Source organism: Archocentrus centrarchus, assembly GCF_007364275.1.
Source record: "Archocentrus centrarchus isolate MPI-CPG fArcCen1 chromosome 18 unlocalized genomic scaffold, fArcCen1 scaffold_23_ctg1, whole genome shotgun sequence".
In the NCBI taxonomy this organism is placed as follows: Eukaryota; Metazoa; Chordata; class Actinopteri; order Cichliformes; family Cichlidae; genus Archocentrus; species Archocentrus centrarchus.
The window spans coordinates 8,887,555-8,909,719 of NW_022060145.1; the positions used below are offsets into that span (position 1 = coordinate 8,887,555).

The following is a 22,165-nucleotide window of genomic DNA, read 5'->3' on the forward strand; positions in this document are numbered from 1 at the left end:
ACTCTAAGACTCAGAAGTGCAAATGTCTCACATAGACTAACCCCTAAAATCTCATGTGTTTCTTTGAATTTCATATTAGTGTTATTCCCGTAAAAATATTGCCTATGCACAATTGAAATCAAGAGGTCCAGAAAGAGAGAAGGTGCTCTGCATTTGTTGGGAAACTTTCAGTTACAGTAACTTAACACGTCGTCATCAACTCGCGTACGGTTCACCTTGCTTCGCTTCAGCTTTCGCATCTTTGCTTTACGTGTGTCTCTAAAACACATGCTGGAGCCGAGGAGGAGCAAAACACACACACACACACACACACACACACACACACACACACACACACACACACACACACACACACACACACACACACACACACACACACACACACACACAGCAGAAGGTCCAGTCAGCAAATCAAAGTGTCCCAAAGCTGCTCCCAGTGGCATAAACAAAATGAAATAGGTTACATTATAGATAGCATATGTTAGCAGGACTGTTTTTGTTTGTCATGTATGATCCTCTCGCTGTCTGAATTCAGGTTTGCTGATATGTCTTCTAATTTCATTTCTCAGTGTCAAAGTCAGAATAACCCAGAAAAAAATAACGTTTGAGAATATAACCACAGTGTTTGACATCAAAAACTTACATACTGTAAGATATCACCAGCTGTGGCGGCTTTTGTCTGCTCATCCACTTTACAGCCCCACGAGCCTGAGGAGATCAATTTTCTGAGCTTTGCTCCTTTTTCTTTGGCCTCAGAGATTCTGTTATAGGGGATAATTGTTGTCTCCCATACATTCGTACTAGCTGTAGGGACCTACCTGGAAAAGTACATGCAACGCAGTGCAGAAAAATCAATACAACCATGCTAATTGGACTCTCAGCAGGGAGCGAGGAAATGGCTGCTACTCACACCCATTTCCAGAGATGATGAAGAACAAAATTGAATGTGACATACTAAACAGTGCACCGCTTAGTTACCAATAAAAAAAAAAAAAAAAGTGTTTTAAGATTTAACTGCTTCCCATGTCAGCATCAGATCAAATTCAAGTCTTTTCATAAACGGTACAATACGTGGCATAATCACTGTCAGTCAACATATTTATTACACTGCAACAACCTATTCTACCTCGCCACACTACGCCAGTGTACAGACAACATTAACTTCCTTATTTTAGGAACATAATATAGTAAGACAGCATCTAATCTACTTATCAAACGCTCTCAGTATACAACCCCTTGAAATATTTACACACCTTGCTATTATGTTAAACCTGTGATGTCATGACATAATGAAAAGAATGGCGGTACATCGCTAAAGCAAATGTGAAATATTAAGTACTCTGAGTAAGCTGTGAAAGTGTCTAAATGACCCATAATTTACCATCAAACAGGCACTAGTTGAACTCTGAGTATTACAGTTTTTAGTTTATAAATATGTACTACGTCAGTACAATATTTGGTGTTTGGCTGTAAATAACAAAGCAACATTTTCTTCTATATCTACTTTATTGACAACTTTTTTCTAAATCTTTGATTAAAAATAGGCAAATACCTCATCTGTTTACCCCCCCGCCCATATTTGTTATGAAAACACATCTGGTGCCATTTCCTGGAAGGTTGCCAAGCATGGCACACTCCCAGAAGAGGCCACCTACTCCTACAGCTGTGGCTAAAACAGATTTAACGTGTTTTATTCTGTTGTAATAAATTTGGTAGATTTGCAGAATTTTTTAGAGCAGGTTCAACAACATCAGCGGTGCCTCATAGATTCATGGCTGCTATTTATTCTTATATTTATTCGCAGTTTTAATTAGGTGGAAGTAAATTGTTTAGGAAATATAATGCATTTCAGATGCCCCCCAAGTGTTTTCTCATCCATCGAGATGAATGAGAGCCATAATTTAGGGCAACTGTGGCATAAACCTTACATTGGGCGATGGTCTAACAAATGTATTGAGCACTATAAAAATGTAAAACAGTAAATAAAATATTGTTTCAAAATTGTAAAAATCTTGATGTACTTCTGTGATCAAATCACAAAGTAATCAAGATTACAAATACGACCAAAAATTCCACGATAACTTACAGTTCCCAATAATCTTGGCTCCAGATCCAGGAGGTACTAAAACTGTATGTAATTCCTAATAAAACTTGTTAAGTAATGGTAACCTTCCTACTTTAAGTTCATGCTGCATATAGACTATAGCAGAATGCACATATTTTGTTTCTGTGTAAACCAGCCAGCCTCACCAGAATAAATTTAAAGGTTTTAGCAGCTGTGAAAGAACCAAGAAATCGCCCGACATCCCTAATTTCCTAAATCTAAAGAAAACCGGTAAAATGACTTGCTGCTGGCTGCCTTTGTGCATACCCTGTATGTTGGCGTCTGTGGTTCGGATTGTTTCTCTCCCTCTCTCTCTCTCTCACTCTCTTTCAGACTCTGAATCAGCAGGTCCCTTCGGTAAACAAGGCAGAGTGATTGTTGGATTTGCATATTCCTGAATAAATTATACTTCATTTCTGAGATAAGCAGTGCACTACTGTTTGGTAGCTTTTCCTCCTCCTTTTCTGCCTCCTCTCTACGCCATTCACGCATGCTGCCACGAATTAACCCTGATCATGAGGGACCGCGGCAAGTAAGAAAGTGCTGCTCAAAATTCATGTTTTCGGCAGTAGGAAAATCATCCCATTGGCCCCTGGTGGGGCCCAGACTGCCAACTATGTGTATGGTTAATCAGGGCTGATAATGATTCATGCCCATGTCTGCCACCAAGGAGAAGGGTGGGAGCCACACTCAATGGTGTGAGATGGGGCCATAAAGCCAGGGAGGAGAGGAGGTGGAGATTAAACAGACTGCAGCTACAGTTGGAGATGGAGGTGGAGAGGAGAAATGGAAAGATAGGGACAGTAGTGGAGAGGAAGTGACTCCCAAAGAGGAGTCTATGAAGGAAGGCAATGAAGGGACGCAGAAGAAGTATAATCCACTGGATTAGGCTGTTTAATGTAGGAGCAAATTGCTATTTTGTGTGTGTATGTGTGTACACGTGTGCAGCCAGACCAGCATATGGACATGTGTGCATATTCACAAAACTGTGTCCAATGGGGCTGGAGGGGGGGGGGGTTGTGAGGTTCTTCATCTGAGCACATCTACAGACTGTAACCCCTTTTTTAATTACAGTCCTGGCATGCTGAAGAAGTAACTATGAGAGAAGAAAAAAAACAAACAAACCTTCCATTAAAACCGCATGTAACCCCCCCCCCCCCCAAAAAAAAAAAATCAGTTCAGCTGATGGCTGCTTTTTTACTTCTCCCCCCGATTCCCCTCACTTCCTTAGGAGAATTGGGCTGGTGGTATTTGGCTGTGAAAAGGAAGCCATCGGACGGCAGGGGCATGAATATTCCAAATGACTAATGTTGCACATGCTTATTTTTGACATATCTGGCTTCCGCAGGGAAATAAAACACTTCTAATGCAGGGGGACCATCTGTTATCTGTTGCTGGTGTTTCAGAGCAGGCGGATTCGGTGCACGCTCTCGTACGTGCACGCGTACACACACACACACACACAAATATACACACAGGCACACAGATACACATGCAGGAACACAGGCAGACAGATTGACACATTCTCACACAGCGGGAGGCGTACGTAGCCGGTAAGACACATGCGCACACACATGTACAGCAGAACAGCAGAATCCATCGGGAGCACGCACAACAGACACGCTCTAAACTCCTATACAAATTGAACACTTCTCTTTAAAAATAAATAAATAAATAAATTCAGCGTGTTTGTCAAACGTGTTGTAAATCACTGGGTGCAGGTGACTGGGAATGCACACAGTTTTTATACTAGCCATAAATACTCGGGTCTGTCTCTTTTCAGCACTGGAGCAGGATAATGTGCTGGCGGTGTGAATGTGGGAATAAACTAGATGCACTAGACTCTCTCTTAGACTGGTTGGAAACTATGGTCAAAGTAATAGTTGCAGGAGGTTTGGTAAACAAAGCTCTCTCATGCATGGATTATCTGTTTGGTATTTTCAAGTAATAGCTTCTGGGTATGCCATAATACCCCTGTTTGAGCAATAAAATGCTCTGGATAGCTAAATTTGCTGCAGAGCGGCCTGTGCCGGTATATCTTTATGATAGGATAATGTTTTTGAGAGTGCGCAGCATAGCTTACATTATAAAGCATAACATAACTATCAAAGTCATGCGCCTGCACCACAGGTTACCAACTGCACCATCACAAAATCATTGTAAAATTACTCTATTTTGACATCTGTGACTGGAAACTCTAAGTACTAAAAACAAGTTAAACATAAATGCATATAAATGCCATAGACTGAATATACAGGATGACAGGACCCTATTTATTTAGCCCACTGGAGGCCCTGCGTGACACACTTCGGCCATTGGCGTAATGTTTTTTTAGAACCAGACGGGATCACATTTGAGACTACCATTGTTATCAGATAACGCCTCGTAGCTCTATTAACAAGGTGCATTGCACAGACACACATACTTGCTAATTAGGGTGAACATATTAATTAAACTTAAACTCAAATTTCACTCTTTTGTACAGGCTGTTAGTACAATTAACCACAGAGCAAGCCGTATTACAGTACATTAACTGCAAAACCTCATTTGTCATCTACAGGATAGAGCATCCCAGCTGCAAAGTTTTCTTTTACACTGGTAGAACAAAGAGATGTTTGCAGGATAGGTTAACAGAATACAAATATGTCACACGCACAGGACTACCTCGTGTTAACCTCCTGAGAACCGAGCGCCTGTACTGTATTTTTAATTTCTCCTAATTTGTGATTAGGTGGACCTGATAAGTATATAAACGAAGCTTCCTGTTTGAACAGGAAGTTGTATTTTACATGTAAAAAAATGTCCTTAGATGGGGACAATGGCTTTATTTTACAGCATAACACACCAAAGTCAAACATGGCTAAAAAAAGTATAAAACACTTTTCATCAGAATGAAGTATAAGCTGCAGCAAAGCCAAAATGTAATGTCCCCATATGCGCATGCAGGGTCTTAGGAGGTTAAAGGTTTTTTTGAGATAAAACTGACAAATAGCCAGCCATTTTGACTATCTGATAACTGCATTAAAGCCTTCCAAAAGGCACCAACACCACAGACATGATTGAGAGCTCTATGTCGGTGGCTTGAGTTAGCTGAAGTGAGGTTAGGCAGACCGAATCACCAGGATCCACCTCTCACTTTTTACATAAATTTGTATCCCCTATCCCGTTGTCATGAAGGGAACAATTAGTTACAGACAGCAAAACTTTTTTATTTTCCCCATCAGGGCATACCCATCCTGATTTCTGCTCTGAAGTCGGCAATTTTAACAAGCGTGTCATTGGGATTGACTCATTTTTTGAGCCAACCTCAAGTGGTTGTTAGTGGAACTGCAGTTTTTGGCATTTTCCAGCTGCCATAGTTCCTATTACAGTTCATATAATGTATAAATCATGACTTTTTGGAGGGCAACAGACAGAGACTGATTTATCAGTTCAACTATTGATATTTTTATTATTATAATACTGTATTGATTTTACTAATCAATACAATATTCAGTTAAATCTGTTGCGTGTAATATAAAAAATCTTCCCTTTGAAGAAGAAGCCTATCATGAATTTCCCAGAGCCCAAAATTATCTTTTTATAAAAGCTTATTTTGTTAGACAAACTGACAAAAAAAAAACCTTCAAAGGATTTAATACTACTTCATCAAATATCCTCTATTCATTTCTAATCAGAGGATGGGGACTACAGTATTCTTAAAAAGCCCTTTAAAATGATGCATCCCTGCCTACTGTGACTGTCGCAGAAAGAACAATAAAAACATTCGCTTGTGTCACGCGCAGCTTTCTTCCAAAATGATTAAAGTTAATTAGGGCCAACTCATTCGACAAAATTAGACCAAAATAAGCACACAAACCTCTCAGTTCTTGTGTGGAGAGTAAAAATCAAACACAAAAAAAGGTTTATTTATTTTGAGAAATCAACTCATGAGCACGTGCAATACCTATAGGCTTACTGCAAACACAATGTTGTGGTTATTTTTTTTAAAAAAAGACGCGCTTTAAATGGGGAAGGGCGAGTGAGGCCACTGGTGCCGTGGTAAGGTTTAATAACTTACCTCTGTCAGCTGCCTTTAAGTGAGGATCTTCACTGGAAAGACTGCCCGGAGCACCGTGTGTGTCTTTGATCTACAAGCACATAATGGAAGCAGAGAGGGGGAGAGAAAACAAGGTCAAAGATCTACACACTTGTAAGACCTTGGGTATCACCGGCATTAATGTATAAAGCGACAACAAAGGCACTCGTGGATGTGTGTGTGTGTGTGTGTGTGTGTGTGTGTGTGTGTGTGTGTGTGTGTGTGTGTGTGTGTGTGTGTGTGTGTGTGTGTGTGTGTGTGTGTGAGACACAGAGAGTGATTTTTTTTTTTAAAAGATCATTTCAGCTCAGGTCCATGACTCTAATATGCACCTCCCACCAGAGAGAGAAGAGACTTGATGTTTCAAAATACATGGTTCCTTTCTGTGCTCAAAGAGGCTCCCGGGAGCCTCTGAAAGCCATTTTAATGATGAAAGACAACATGCCTGGATGCAAGTGTTCTGTTTCAGATCGCAAGGGGGGAAAGGAAACAAAACAAAACAAAAAAATTAAAAAAAAAAAAAACAGAAAAAGCCAAAACAATTTTGGGTCTTTAATTTTATTTTAAAGATGCCACATTCATTTCTTAAGATTCAATCCACACTGAGGAGCCTCACCTCGCGGAAGGTAGGTGTAGATACAGTAATCGCCTAATCCCTCCTAGAGTAAATATTTTGGAGTATTAAGCTGCGGCAGCAAAACATTTAAATATGAAATCTCAAAATATTTATGTTTATCTGTAGCTGGGAATTTACCTGAGGTTAAAAAATATGTGTTATTTCAGTTGTTGCTGTATTCTGTTGTTGATGCTTGTAGGCATTCTGTACTAAAAAGAACATTTTGCAAAACATGCACTCTTTCTGGAGCTTTCATGATGTTGAGGAGGACTGAATATGACAAGATTCCCACATATGGGACAGAGGAAATATAGGTCTGATTTGATGACTTGTTCGCTGCAATGCTGTCACATTTTTTATTTTTTTTTTTCCTTTCACTGGAAACCAGACTGTAAACTCAACTGTGCAAGTGAGAGGCGTTGCCAAATGCAATGTGACTCACCACCTCTGAGGAGAACAAAAACCTGCTTAAGATCACTGTGACATCGCATGCAGTGTTTGCAGTTCTGAATATTTTTGACAGATTGGACTGAATACAAATGTGAAAATTGCCATGCAAGAGAGAGAGAGAAAAAAAAGGAAAAAATCTTAAGAGAACATGTCACAGAGTAACTCTGTTTGACAAGCGTTTTAAAGAAAACAACACACAATGTTACTCCCATGAAGCTTTGAGAGCTCAGGTTCTGAAATCTTCAAATCTGCAGGGAAATTTCTACTTATACTATTTTCTGTGTTAGAGTTGAGTAGGGATAGCATAAAGCAGGAACCATAGACTATTAAAAAAAAAAAAAGAATAACCACAACATCAACCACCGATTTAGGGATTCGCAATTCACCACGCCAGGTAGCTACATATGTTTGATTTCCAACCCCAAATGGGATTTATCTCACCAGCTGGAATTAAACCAGCAACCTTTCATATGCCAAGCAAATGTGTAAACCACTACACTGCGGAGGCACGCGCGACTGCTTATCAAATAACATACTAATAAAATTCACTCATCAAAGCTGAACCACAAACTTCTTGGATAGTCTGTTAGTACAATCAACTACACAACAAGCCATATTATTATCATAAAAAAATACTCCAACAGGCACAAATATGGCAAGGAGGTCCAGTTCAGTGACTCCAACGGGCTGAGGAGAAGCCGAGCAGACCTACTTGTCAGTCAAGCAACCATGCCACTAGTAAAGCACAAGCCTAATGTTGGGGATTTTTTACTGCTATGGTATTATTTACACTAATCATTTGTAGTATCATTTATTAATAATTATAGTGGTAACATATACTGGATTAATGAACACTGTATGCTTCAGGTTAGTAGTTTAAGAATGAGGCCTGTTATATTTACTTTCATATTATGCATGAGGCCTCAAATTCACTTATGCACACATGTCGGTTCACATGACATCGTATCACCTCATATTATGCTTTATTTTACTTTATGACTGTGTGCCCCCTGAAGCATGACTCAGCAGACCAACTTGTGTTTGGATCGTTTGAATTATTATGGGGATAAATTCTAATTAAGTGGGTTCTGTCTAAAAGTGGTGGTGTAACGAAGGCCTTTCATTTGGAGGAGGATCCATTATTTACTATGCCTGTCAGATTTGTCATGAAGCACGGGGTATTCCGGTGACAGGTGTGTATTTTTAGCACACGTAAGAACGTAGTTGGCAGTTCGCCCAGAAGTTATCGGTCTGTGATCAGGTTTCAGGGGACGAGACTTTATGCAAATTGAGAAGGGTCAAAGGAAAGTGAGCAGAGTTAGCATCCTCAGTTATATAATGAGGTGTCTGCTCTTTGTCTCCTCTCTTCTTTTCCTGTCTTTGTGTTTCTCTCTTTCCTTTTCTTTTCTTCTTTCTTCTTCTTTGTATGTGTGTATCCTTGTCTTATTTCTGTTACTGTCTGTGTGTGTGTGTGAATCTTTATTTAACCTATGGCGTATGCTCTGAGGTTTTTAGTGTGTGTTTTGTGTCACCTGTATGTCTAAAAAACAGCCTGCATTGGATCCTGTTCATACCTGTGATTTTTATACAGGATTGAATCCACTTCATTTCAGCCAAAAGGAAATTTGGGGACCCCTAAAATTATAACCCAACACTAACCCTTAACAGGGGGGTTATAAAAAAAAAAAAAATCTATTTTTTTCCAGTTGTTATAAAAGACGAAATGAACTCTAGACACTAAAACCAGTGCGCAACATGCTGTTGCACTGGTTGGCACTGTCGCTTCACAGCATGCCTTTCTCCATGGAGTTTGCATGTTCTCCCTGTGTCTGCATGGGTTTACTCTGAGAAGACTAAAGTTTCCCACTCGGTCCAAAGATATGCACGTTAGGTTGGCGGTGATTGGCCATAGGTGTGAATGTGAGAGCGTGCAACTTTCTGTCTCTCTGTGGTAGCTCTACAATGTGCTGACAAACTGTACAGTGTAGCTTGCCTCTTGCTCTTTGTCAGCTGGTATTATAGACATTATATACAATAAACCTACTGGCAACTGAAGTAACCAGTGGGCCCATTGGTTACTGAATTGGTTACTGCTTCTCTTTATGAACCCCTGAAGTGCTAAATCACACTTTTGCACATACAGATGTCAGTATAAATGCAAAAAAATAATAAAAAACTACTTACAGGAAATTTGTAAACCAGATCATTAATGACATAGTAGCTCATTTAGCTCACAATTCACCAAAATCCACAGGTTAATTCTGGCAAAAAGACAAATGTGTCTATGTCCTTGACAACAGTTTGGGTGAAGACTCATTAGGTGATCACTGTGTGCATGTTCGGTTAAATTCTGACCAACAGTGTAGGAGGAGTAGCGATTTCTGTGAATTGTGGACGGGCGGACAGATGGATGGACCGGTCCTTCAGCCCGATGTGCTAAAAATCACCAATCTACAAATCTCAGTGTTTCAAGGAGACGAGAGCCGATGCATTTATGATCAACACATTTACGACTTTTCAGACAGATCATTCAACAAAGCTTTCTCATTATGCTAATAGAAATCCAATCACTGTTACGTTTATCTTACTTATATATAAATACAATTTCTAAACAAAGCATAGTTGAAAACACACACGAGCCATTTTAAAATAATTATATTGAATACTGAATTCACAATACAGCGCATAATGGTTAGGCTATTACAATTAAAAATGAATACACAATAAAATCAGCTATGTGAGAAAAAGTCATGTATGCGTGCTTGGTAACGCACAATATAAACTACATAACATAGAGGAGCTATGATTTTGCTGGGCAGTATTCAGGTCTAGAAGATGAGGGTTAACTTATAAAGCGTGGAAAATATCCATTATTCTTATTTAACCTACAATAAGAAATGTGATCCTTTATTTTTTTAATTAAACTACTTCAAAAATCCAGGTAGTACTGTGGTGTTATAAAAAGATAAGGAATCTTCATGACGATGGTCAAGGCTCACCTAACCACAATAGCTTCAACAAGATGAGTTTCCTGCACGTGCCGCGGTACTACCACAGGCAAAAATAACGGACGCATCACTTCAAGTACACTCCTCTCATTCTACCTATCTTTTCACATCCACATCATTCTCCAGTTCTTGTTTGTGTCTGAGAGTGAGACGCTGGCAGAGTAAAGCCTTCAAGCAGCCAAATACGCTGCTCTCAGAAATCAGCCGGCACAAGAAAACAGAGGCTTGCTCTTGAAAACTGTCTGCCTTTGAAGGATCTTTATTCTCCATTCCCCAGCTGCTGGAGATGCGTGTAACTGCTTAGACACACAATGGGTGCATCGTGGGTATTTGTCCACCGAGAGCCGGGCCCAGTAAATGAAAAGAGGGGCACACATGCCCAGGAAGCAGCTAATTAATTGACAAGCAGATATTTCTGAATTTATAATCATCAAACAGACTTCATTTTGTTCCCCCACCACCACCCTCGCCAACCCGTCATCCCAGGCGACTAACTTAAGAGACTTATCTTATAAATACAGCCCTAATCAAAATAAATGACTAAAAGCTCTAAGGGAGTTGAAGGCTATACACATTTACATCAGAGGAACTGATGCAATTTAAACAGCCGCCTCAGCACCACTGACTTAGGTTCAAATCACAGAGAATCCTAACTTATGTAATACTTCCAGTGTTTTTTTTGTTGTTGTTGTTACTCAGTTTGGCAGACCTATATTCATGACAGCCAACTAGGAGAGACAGAGCGTCCTGCTACGTGTGCGTTACACTGAAACCCCACAGCAGTATTCTTGCTCTATGCATGTATCATAAAGATTTTTTTTCCCATATTGTCTGTTTGAATGCACTGCGTGCGTGTACGCTCTGTGCATTTGTGCACATGTGTGAGATTACCCATCTGCCAGCATTTGTTCAATGCTTGATATTCTTCCTCCTGTTTTCCACTGGGTATACATTTCTTCTAAAATGTAGCAGTGAGTGCATTTTAGCAGCCAGTGGCTTACAGGATCATTTATAGCTGGTCACTGATTTCTGGCTGAGAAGCAGAGTGGCTAATGGATAGATTGTCAAAGCTTCACCTCGGTCCAAGTTTTGATGGATATGTTATAGCCACAAAGCCCAATATAACAGACTGCACAGACTGTGAAGCCACAGCTCACAGAGTATAAAAGCCCAACAACTCTCTGTTGATTTAAAGGGAAGCTGTTAAAGAAATTTAATACACCAGCTTCATCTGTACCGAAGTCGTGTTTAGGATTAATGTGGAGATAGCAGTGTTTATGACACGACGTGTATCTTTGCACAGGAACAGAGTGGCAACAGCTCAGTGGTTTGCACAGTGCCAAGAAGCTCCTCTGCCTCGTGACACTGTTGATAATACAAAGTGAACCTGACTGCGACATTTGTAGAATCAGCAGTGTGGAGTAAAGGAGGATCGATGGTGTCACGACTTCGAGTCAGCAAACCCGTTTTACAACCCGACCGACCAAAATCAAGTCGTTGCACTTTACTGGTAAAATGCATTGTTTTGGGGGCCTTAAAAAGCAGTACCACAGGGTAGTTTCAGAAAGAAAGCCAGAATGTCAAAGACACAGTAGCATGTTATTGTACTGTGTGAAGTACAGAAAGAAACAATAGGTTTTCCTGTCATTGGCTGCTTTACTGCACAGACTAATAAGAATTAAAATCCATTCAGGATGACAAATGTGACCTTCACCTTGACCTTAAGTACAATTTGGGTGAAGACCCATTACATGATCAGTGTGTTCAAGTTTCACTAAATTCCACAATAACATACTTTGGGAAAAGTAGCGACTCTTAGTAGTGATGAATTGCAGACGAACAGACAACGGACTCCTCGCCATGGCATGAGCTCATTGGTCGGTCAGCTAAATGAGCTAAAAACATGGAATACTGAAAAGAAATCAGCAAGGCAATAATCAACAAGTAGCTTCAGTCTTAAAACAAATCCAACTTGTCTGTTGGTTGGGCAGTGACATCAACACAGCCTCTTCTCTAAGGACCAGGATACACAGCAAAAGATTTGCTATGGCCTTCCAAGATGGGTGACTCTAGGAGACGATCATTTGCAGATGATAGCAGCTGGCTTTGGTTTGGTAATCACACTTAAAGTTGAAGAGGAAATCAGCACATTAGGTTATGCTGTAAAACTTCAAATATAACCAACAATTTCCCAAATTTCCCCTCTGTGGGACAATAAAGGCTGTTTCTTCTTCTTCTTCAATATTAGACCTAATAAAAATATCAGGCCAAGATTAATAGAGTTATGGCATTTTTCTATAACGATGTGAAGGCTGCAACTCTGGTGGCAGATGGCTGCGTAACACTTAGGACAACTATTTACTGGCACTGGGCATCCATTAAAATCATAACAATTAGGCTAACCGACTAGTGACAACAGCAACAATTAGTTGTCTATTTGACTAGTTGCGCACAACCCTAATCAGAACCCCCTCGCTGGAGCCTATCCCAGCTGTCATAGGGCAAGAGGCAGGGTACACCCTGTACAGGTCACCAGCCTGTCACAGGGCTAACACAGACAAACAGACAACCATTCACACTCACATTCACACCTATGGGCAATTAAGAATCACCAATTAACCTAACCCCACTAACGGCATGACTTTGGACTGTGGGAGGAAACCAGAGTACCCAGAGAAAACCCATGCAAGCACGGGGAGAACATGCAAGCTCCACACAGAGAGGCCCTGGCCAAGGAGGAATCGAACCCAGGACCTTCTTGTCAGATACAGTCAGACTCTTATCAAGCATGTGAAGTTTGGGACAGGCTAGACAATGTCCATAGTAGCAATAGAAACAATCGAAATTTGGCATGCCTCCATGGACCTGCCCCTTAACAAGATCTCAAAAGCTTCACAATTTAGCTTCACATTGACACTTTTAGACTAAACCCACCAAAGATCATATTGATCCAATTAAATCTCTGGGAGGAATTTGTTGAAGTACAAGATCAGAAATAGTGAAAATGATGCCAAAATTGCATCTTAAATTCAAAATGACTGACTTCCTGTTGGATTTCGGGCATGGCTCAAAGAGGCTTTATTGCACATCTTGGGCCATTACCAGAGGCTACCAGATTTAAGACACGTAGATGAACCGTAGCACCAGGGGCTCCTTCGCTGAAATTTTGTAGGTGGCCCTATGGAGCCAGTTTGCCACAACCACTAATATGACCCATAAAACACAAAAGCCTTCATCACCTCGGAGGTGTGTGCTAAGTTTCATAACTTTTTAAGCTTTCCCAACCCCTCAACAACTTCCTCTTTCATAGTGAATCGCCATGCCACCAGGGCATACAGTTAAATGAAAACCCACAATTTTCACACAAAAGCATCATCAAGGACTGAAGTTCAGTCAGACCATTTTTGAGGTGGATGTGGTCAACTTGTGAAGAGGAGTACCTCAAAGTATAAAACATGCCATTTCCTTGTTCTTTTATAGCGCTTTTCTACTTCAGCAGTCAAAGAGCTTTATACAGCATGATTCATTCACCCACATTCATACAAGCACTTTTTTCTACACCTAAGTGCTTTCTATCTAACATTCATCCACATTCACAGTCTGATGAATGCATCACAGAGAAACTTGGGGTTCAGTAGTCAGGGACTGAACCACCGACCTTCCCATTAGTAGGTGACCTGCTTTACCCTCTGAGCCACAGCTCCCTAACTATTGCTGACTATTGGTATATAGATGTGTTCGGGTTGGGACTCTGACATCTCAGCATTTTCAAAATTAAGTAACACCAAGGTTTTCCTGACTATATTTTAGATGGCTCAGATCAACTTGGTTAGATCAGTATATAAAAGTATAAAACATGGCATTTCCTGTTTTCACTAGGTGGCACTATGCCTATTGTTAAAAATTGCAATACATAGATGTGTCCAGGGGCAGACCCTTGTCAAACATGAGAAGTTTTAAAATTTTGTGGCAAATGATCGAAACGTGTGCAGTAAAACCGTCTAATGATGACTGTTCCCCTTTACCGGCACCAAAACAAAAAAATAAATAAATAAATCAACTGGTCTGTTTTTCTATCCATTCTGTTTAACTTGGCCACATTTGAGGATCTGATGCTGGCAGCATTTAAGAGTAGATCAAGGAAGCACAGACAGTGTGTGGTTGTGGAAGAGCCCATATGTGTGCCTGAGAGACAGCGTGTGTCCTCTGCGAGAGGTAAAATAATGACAGGCGAGAACGGATGGCTGGTGACGCGGTGACGGGGAAAGTGCCACATATTTAGGGCCTCAGGCTGGGCAGATGCGAAAAAAAAACCAAAAAAAACTTCTTCTCTTATCCCCTCTTCCCTTGGTTGCCTTCTCTGCTCTTCTCACTTCTCACTCCCCACCCCCCACGCGGCACTGCTCAAACAGAGGACAAAGACGCCCTAAGTGGTTTTCTTTTTCCGATCCCATACGTGGCTGCCGGCACTTTCCTCTTCTGTATCTCGAGCTTGCAGTGAGAATAGTGACAGAATGAGTCATGGTGGTTTTTTAACGACTCAATCTTTTGATTAATTTTAATGGCACTTCCTAACAAAATCTTCTTTCACTGGGAGAGAATGTTCTTATTATCACACGTTATTATCACAAGTTGTATTTTTGTATGAGATGAAATGATCTTTGATAGGGAGAAGCTTTACAATTCCAGTTGTGCATTTTGCACCTTTTACTGTATGAGTCATGCCTTCTGGGAAATGGCATATAGTGTCTGCATACAGTGTGCAAGCTACTGCGATGAATTATAAAACTGAAGGACACGGTGCAAAATCCAGAGACTCCAGGTGAGACAAGCGAGGCTATTAGAGATGTTTATTTTTATAGTTAAATCACTGCATTTCTCTGCATGTATGTATGCAGACCGGATAGCTATCAGCGGTGAGAAAAACAGCAGCTTGTGCGATGCAGTCACACTTTCAGGTCATGCCAGTTGGCTCCTCAAAAGTGTGACAGCGGTGAGATCCAGACAGAACAGGAACAAGAAAGCAAAAGAGCAGAAGGGGAGAACATGGCAGCCAAGAACTACCACTTCAACATCAAACGAATGTTGTCACAACAGAGCAACAGAGCCACCCCTTTTAACTGTGACACCATTCAGCTGCTCATCACACCGAGCGGGGCAAGGCGGAAAGCTACTGTAAGTCAAGCAAGCACAATGTTTATTAAATAAGAGAGCATGGGGGGGAGAGGGGACGATATATCAGCAGTGGCAGCAAAGTGTGCATACTGTAGTGCTGTCAAATCTTCATAAGCAGCGTTAGAAAGGCAGCGTTTTCTCATCCCGCCATGAAATTGAATGTTGGGAAGGGAAATGAAGTGTGTCTTCCAGTGACAGTGAAGGCGATCACCGAAGCTTGAGAAATATGGTTTTGAGAGCTTGGCGCTGGAGTTTGTGAGAACTGAAAGAAACAATAAAAGTGACTATTTAGAGGTATCACTTAATGGTTTCTGATTTTCCAGCAGATTTTTTGAAAAGTGCAGCTTTTCAGAAGTCTGAAGGGGGCCTGTGAAGGTCATCTTAAGAATCAGACCGAAATATTGTGTGGCATAACAGAAAAGCAAAGAGAACGCCTCTCTATTGACAACATAATCATTTATGTAAATGTGCAAGTTGGTAAAAAAGAAGCAGTTAAGTTTCAGTATAATCTTTAAGGCGAGTAATCGTATCATTTAGTGCTATAAATGATTCAGTATGTGAAAAAAAAAGCAGATTTCCATCCATATGCTGGCATTTTAGCTAACAGTGTCAGATGGATCAGCAGAAGTTCTGTAGTCATACTAAATTTTAAAGAAACAGCTAAATGATCAGCAGCCAGACTCTCAGCTGAAAGAACTGTTGTCTCTCTGACAGAAGGAAAACGGGAGGGAAAAAGAAGTAGGAGTGTCAGGGAGGCAGACCAAAACGAAAGGCTGTCTCCTAGCGGACGCCGGCGTGTGGGCCTGTCAGTCGTCATCGCGTGCCACTCTCCTCGTGAAACTGAGGCAATATGCCCCATGAAATATTCACCAAAGTTGTTTTTGCTTAAAAAGGAGTGGTGGTTGTGGTGGTGTTTTGGGGAGGGTGGGGGTGGAGGGGTGGTAATGTGCTACTATAGATAGTCACCGGAAAGCTTTTGATGTCAGGCTTGCTTAGGCCTCTTTACATGGGGTGCAGGAGGGACACTGGCAGGAGGTCCATTAAATGTTCACACAAATGTGCCTTTAACAGCTCCCAATCCCCCAAATACTCTTCTAATTCTGCTGGAATCTTTATATATCCAGAACATGCTTTTGCTCCTGCCGATTCTTGCTTCTTTTTCTTGTTTTTTTAAAGACCATTCTTTATTTGTATTGTTGATGTTTGAGAGATAGGTGGCACACTGTCAAAACACTTACAGTTAGTCCTGTTATTGTGGGTAAATTACAGACTGTGAATTTATTGCTTTCAATCAGGACAAACTTTAATATTTAAACTCAACAACTGTAATACTTACCGCCAATCTAATCGATGATATGGAACTGCAATTACCACCAGCTTTAAACATGGGGTCTGTCTAGCTGATAAGAAAATTGGAACAATTATGTAAGTGTTCTTTCAAATTAAAAAAACAGAAATCTAATAAAAGAAAAAAAAATGTCAGAAGGCGGCTGATGTACAAGGTTTTAGAGGGCTGCACAAACTCTTATCTCCTCAAATGTTATTTACTGTAACTAAGACCAGCACTGATGTGACAAGCCTATGACAAGACAAAGAAGGGAAGTTTAAAGTCATTTTTAAAAATGTTAAAAACACCGAATAATTAGGTCCTAATTAGGCTTCACAGAATTGGTGATTCATTAGTTGTGTTTGCTTTCGACGCAGCAAGTGCTGTCACGGCCATTGTATTTGTGACTAACTCCGTTGCTGGGATGAGCATTATGCAGGGGACGTAAGCATGGCGTGGAATAACAGCATGCGATTAGCTGCTGCAGCTGCTGCGAAAGCTTTCAAGATAACACAACTACACACAGTCCCTTTGTATGTGTGTGGTAAGGTCAAATCTGTCAGTTTTGATGTAGCGCACTCTATGACACACACCGTTCCTGATCAGAAGTTTCGATGTCGGCGTCTCAAGAAAATGAAAGAATGATAAAACATGCATTTGGGTTTTAGAATTAGTATTTGGACAGTGACACAGGATTATCTGTTGATGCTTAGCCAGGCCTTTACTGCAGTAGTCATCAGCTGTTTTTAGTTTGAGGGCCCTCCTGCCTTGATCAGATGACTAACTCGGCCAATGAGCGATATTGCTGTGTTCCTTTTACCTTGGAAGTTGGAGCTGGGAGCAATGGCACTCCTGAGCTCATCATGTTCCAGTACTGGAAGTTGGAAAAGAAAGGAAAAATGCCACTGCAGCACGTTCATGGAGAGAGCCTGCACAATGGTCTGCGTATAGCCCCAATTCATAAAAATTGGGACTTTGTGTAAAGTGTAAATAAAAACAATGTGTCTGAGACATTTCAGCCACTAAAAAAAAAATTGTCATTCGTAAGACAAAATTTCAAGTAAATAACCCAAAATTTCGAGTTACACATCTCAAATTTCATGTTAAAAACTCAAAATATCGACTTAGTGCTGCCAATCAGAAAGCTCCGTGATATGTACATAATTTCCTTTTTAACCGGGAACAGGAAGCTGAAGGTATCAGCTGTCCAACAGATCAACATGAAAACATTGATTCCTTACCTTTTATGCAGCTGTTTTTTGCTAGAAGACATCTGGACTGTTGACAGTCAAAAAGATGAGGACAGTTTGTTCATGTTTGCTAGAAACTGCTAGCTCACTGATACTGTTGCTACCCTATTTTGAGTACACATGCGCTGGGGTCATCTGCTTCTGGGTAACAAGGAAATTACCTCTTTCAATCTTTCTGATTGGCAGCGCCAAGCTGAAATTTCGAGTTAACACGACAATTTGAAATACATAACTTGATATTTTGACTTATTACCTCGAAAATTCAAGTTTATAACTCGAAATTTTGCATTACAGGTGGCGATTTTTTTTTTTTTAGTGGCTTATGTATGGGCTTCCATACATAAGCCCACATTTTATTTATGGTAGAATATAGAAAACAAATCCAGTGTTTAAATTGAGAAAATTTACCATTTTAGGACAAAATGTTTTAATCTGATGGCAGCAACACATCTCAAAAAAGTTGGGACAGGGCCATGTTTACTGCTGTGCATCCCCTCTTACACTGTGTTCCAAATTATTATGCAAGTAATATTGTCTCTGATTTTCCAAAATTACCTATATGAATTGCAGTCATTGTAATTTTCCAGTCATCAACTATTAGAGTACAATTGAAAGGTTTTTGAACAAACTGCCAATGATAACAGCATATTTAAAAAAAAATAAAACACTCAAAATGCGCCCAAAATGCATGTTCCAAATTATTATGCACAGCAGATTTTTCAACCTTTTTCATTTTTATAAAGAAAAAAAATGGCCATTTGTGAAATTATAAGCATTACGGGTTATTACAAACTGAAATCAAACAGTTTAAGTCAAAACTTTATTCTTGGTGATGTTACATTTGCACATAGGACCCCTTGTTCGAAAGGAGCTTCTAAACTCTCTCGTCCATTGAATTTGTCAGGTTTTTGATGGCATCTGCTTCTATTGTTTTGCATGAGGACAGAATACCCTCCCAGAGCTGTTGGTTAGATGTGAACTGCCTCCCGCCATCATAGACACTCCTTTTGATGATGCTCCAGAGGTTCTCAATGGGATTGAGGTCAGGGGAGCATGGGGGCCACACCATAAGTTTGTCCCCTTTTATGCCCATAGCAGCCAGAGATGCAGATGTGTTCTTTGCAGCATGAGACGGTGCATTATCATGCATGAAAATGATCTTGCTGCGGAATGCACGGTTCTTCTTCTTGAACCATGGCAGGAAGTGCTGTTTGAGAGACTCCACATACATTATGGAGGTCATCTTTACCTCTTCAGGGATCCTAAAGGGGCCGACAATCTCTCTCCCCATGATTCCAGCCCAAAACATTACTCCACCTCCTCCTTGTTGGCACCGTAGCCTTGTTTGCATGGGGTGTCCACCAACCAGCCATCCTCCACTCCATCCATCTGGACCATCGAGCGTTGCACGGCACTCATCGGTGAACAAAACAGTTTTGAAGTCAGTCTTCATGTAATGTTTGGCCCACTGGAGCCGTTTCTGCTTGTTTGCAGTGGATAGAGGAGGTCGACAGGATGGCTTACGCACAGCTGCAAACCTCTGAAGGACCCTGCATCTTGTTGTTCGGGGGACATTGGAGGCACCAGCAGCTTCAAAAACGTGTCTGCTGCTATGACAAGGCATTTTTGCAGCTGCTCTTTTAACCTGACGTAATTGCCTGTTGGAAAGAGTCCTCAATTTTCCCTTATCAGCACGCACACGTGTGTGCTCTGAATCAGCTACATACTTCTTGATTTTGCAATGATCACGATGAAGTGTCTTGGCAATGTTGATTGTAGTCATGCCTTGACCTAAACACTCCACAATTTGTTGCTTCTCAGCAGCCGACACATCCTTTTTCTTTCCCATTTTGGCTGAAAATGTAGGCTGCTTAATAATGTGGGACAGCCTTCTTAAGTAGTCTTGCCTTTAATTGGACACACCTGCCAAACTAATTAGCACAGGTGTCTGCAATTGCTTTCAGTGATATGAAGATCCCTGATACACATCACCATCAATGGGTTTAACTGACAAACAAAAAAATCTTACCTAATCACTCCTAAACACTTTTTGCATAATAATTTGGAACACAGTGTATTTTAACAACAGTCCATAAACATCTGAGAACTAAGGAGAGCAGCTGCTGGACTTTTAGGAGAGCAACACTGTCCTACTTCTGTCTGACAGAGGACTCTAGCTGCTCAGCAGTCCTGGGTCTTCTTTTCTTCAAATTATTTGTTTTGTGATGCTTCAGTTGCTTTCAGCTGGTGAAAGGTCTGGACTGCAGGCAGGCCAGTTCAGCACCCAGCCTCTTTAATATGAAGCCTTGCTGTTGTAATAGGCCCAGAGAAGACGGCAGTATTTCTGGATTAAGTTCACAAACGGCTTCTTTTTTGCATGATAGCGCTTGATAGGCACGGTGAACTGTGTTCACAGACAGTGATTTCTGGAAGTGATCCTGAGCCCCTGCAGTGATTTCCATGAAAGAATCATGCCTGTTTTTAATGCAGTGCTACCTTAAACCTTACCAGTGTGTTTTTCGGCCACTCCTAAAGTTCCTCTGTTTCTAAAGCCTTTTGTAGACTAAGGATGGTCTGCTTCACTTACAATGAGAGCATCTTGGATGGCATGCTGTGGCTCACAGTGACAGCTTCCAGATGCAAATGCCAGCCCTTTTACTTGCTTAATTGATGAAGACATATCAAAGGAATGGGCCACACATGTCCATAAAACAGCTTTTGAGTCAATTGTCCAATTACCTTTGGTTCCTTGGTTAAAAAAAAAAAAAAAAAAAAAAGGGAGCTTCATATTAAATTAGCTGTATTTCCTTAACACTTTCTCCAATTTTGATGTGAATACCCTCAAATTAAAGCTGAGAATCTGCACTCTAAGCCCACATTCATTATGTAACTGTAACATGAATATGTTTTGGTAAGTAGCTCAAACTGCGCATATGACTGGAAGGCAACGGCTGTGACAGGGATGCTTGATTGCATATTGAAGAGCCGATATGGAAACTGAAATGATTGCAGGTGGATCACAACCTCTTGACAGTCTAAGTATCATGCTGATGTTTAAGTGGCATACAGAAACTGCCAGCTTCCAACAGCAATGGATCTTCATAAAAATGCACATTAGTTCATAATCAGTTCATCTCTAGTTGTTCCTCATCTGGTATCGGATACTCAGCGTCATCACGGCAGCTAAAATCCTCAGAAAAAAATATTACAAAGCATGAACAGATTCTCAAAAGGAGAACTTAAACTATAAATCAGTGGCTGGTACAGCAAAAAGAACATACCTAATTGTACTGATCTAATAGGTACTAATGTACCTGTAAGAACTCTAAGCACAATGAACGTAAAACAACCTGTGCTCACTTAGAAACACACAAGAAAAGTTGTTGAACACCACAGATGGTTGTATTTGTACTGTAGGTACAATGACAGTTTGAAGGATGCAATCAACCTTTTACCTATTATGGGCTCCGTGACCATGAATAGCCATGAATAAATATAATAATACCCCCTATAGAAGTAAAATTCTCAATCTTTATATAACCCTTTATGTTCAGCTCAAGGTAACAAACACTAGTCATTTTCAGCACCTTAGGATTCACAGAAAAATAACATCTGTATACTTAAAGGGCCGTATGTGGACACTTGTGCCAACTAGTACTCTCAATGCCTGCTTGCCTACATTATGACTATATAATAGTCAAAGGAACGGATTGGATTTAATAAAAAGAGAAATGTGTTTAAGATGTGAGAAACCTTTTTGACGCTTAGTGTTTATGGCAATTTTGGTCCATTCTTCCAGAAGCACATCTGTGAGAACCACACGTCTGTCAGACGCTGATGTTGGATGAGAAGGCCTGGCTCACAGTCTCCGCTCTAATTCATCCTAAAGGTGTTCTATCAGGTTGAGGTCAGGCCAGTCAAGTTCTTACATACCAAACTTGCTCGTCCATGTCTTTATGGACCTGCTTTGTGCACTGGTGTGCAGTCATGTTGGAACAGGAAGGGACCATCCCCAAACTGTTTCCACAAAGATGGGAGCATCAAATTGTCCAAAATGTCTTGGTTTGCTGAAGCATTAAGAGTTCATTTCACTGGAACTAAGGGGCCGAGCCCAACTCCTGAAAAGCTCCAGAGAACTGCTTTAGCCTCAAGTGGTG

The 22,165-nt window shown here is 40.7% G+C and overlaps 1 protein-coding gene across 1 annotated transcript in view; it reads right to left on the bottom strand.

Moving 5' to 3' along the window:
- The window catches only part of LOC115775101 (glucosidase 2 subunit beta-like), a 171,981-nt gene that overhangs the window by 91,218 nt on the left and 58,598 nt on the right, over positions 1–22,165 (bottom strand). The window contains exon 10 of the mRNA XM_030722596.1: positions 6,165–6,234. Within this exon, the coding sequence (XP_030578456.1) occupies positions 6,165–6,234 (70 nt within the window). The remainder of the gene's footprint in view (positions 1–6,164; positions 6,235–22,165) is intronic.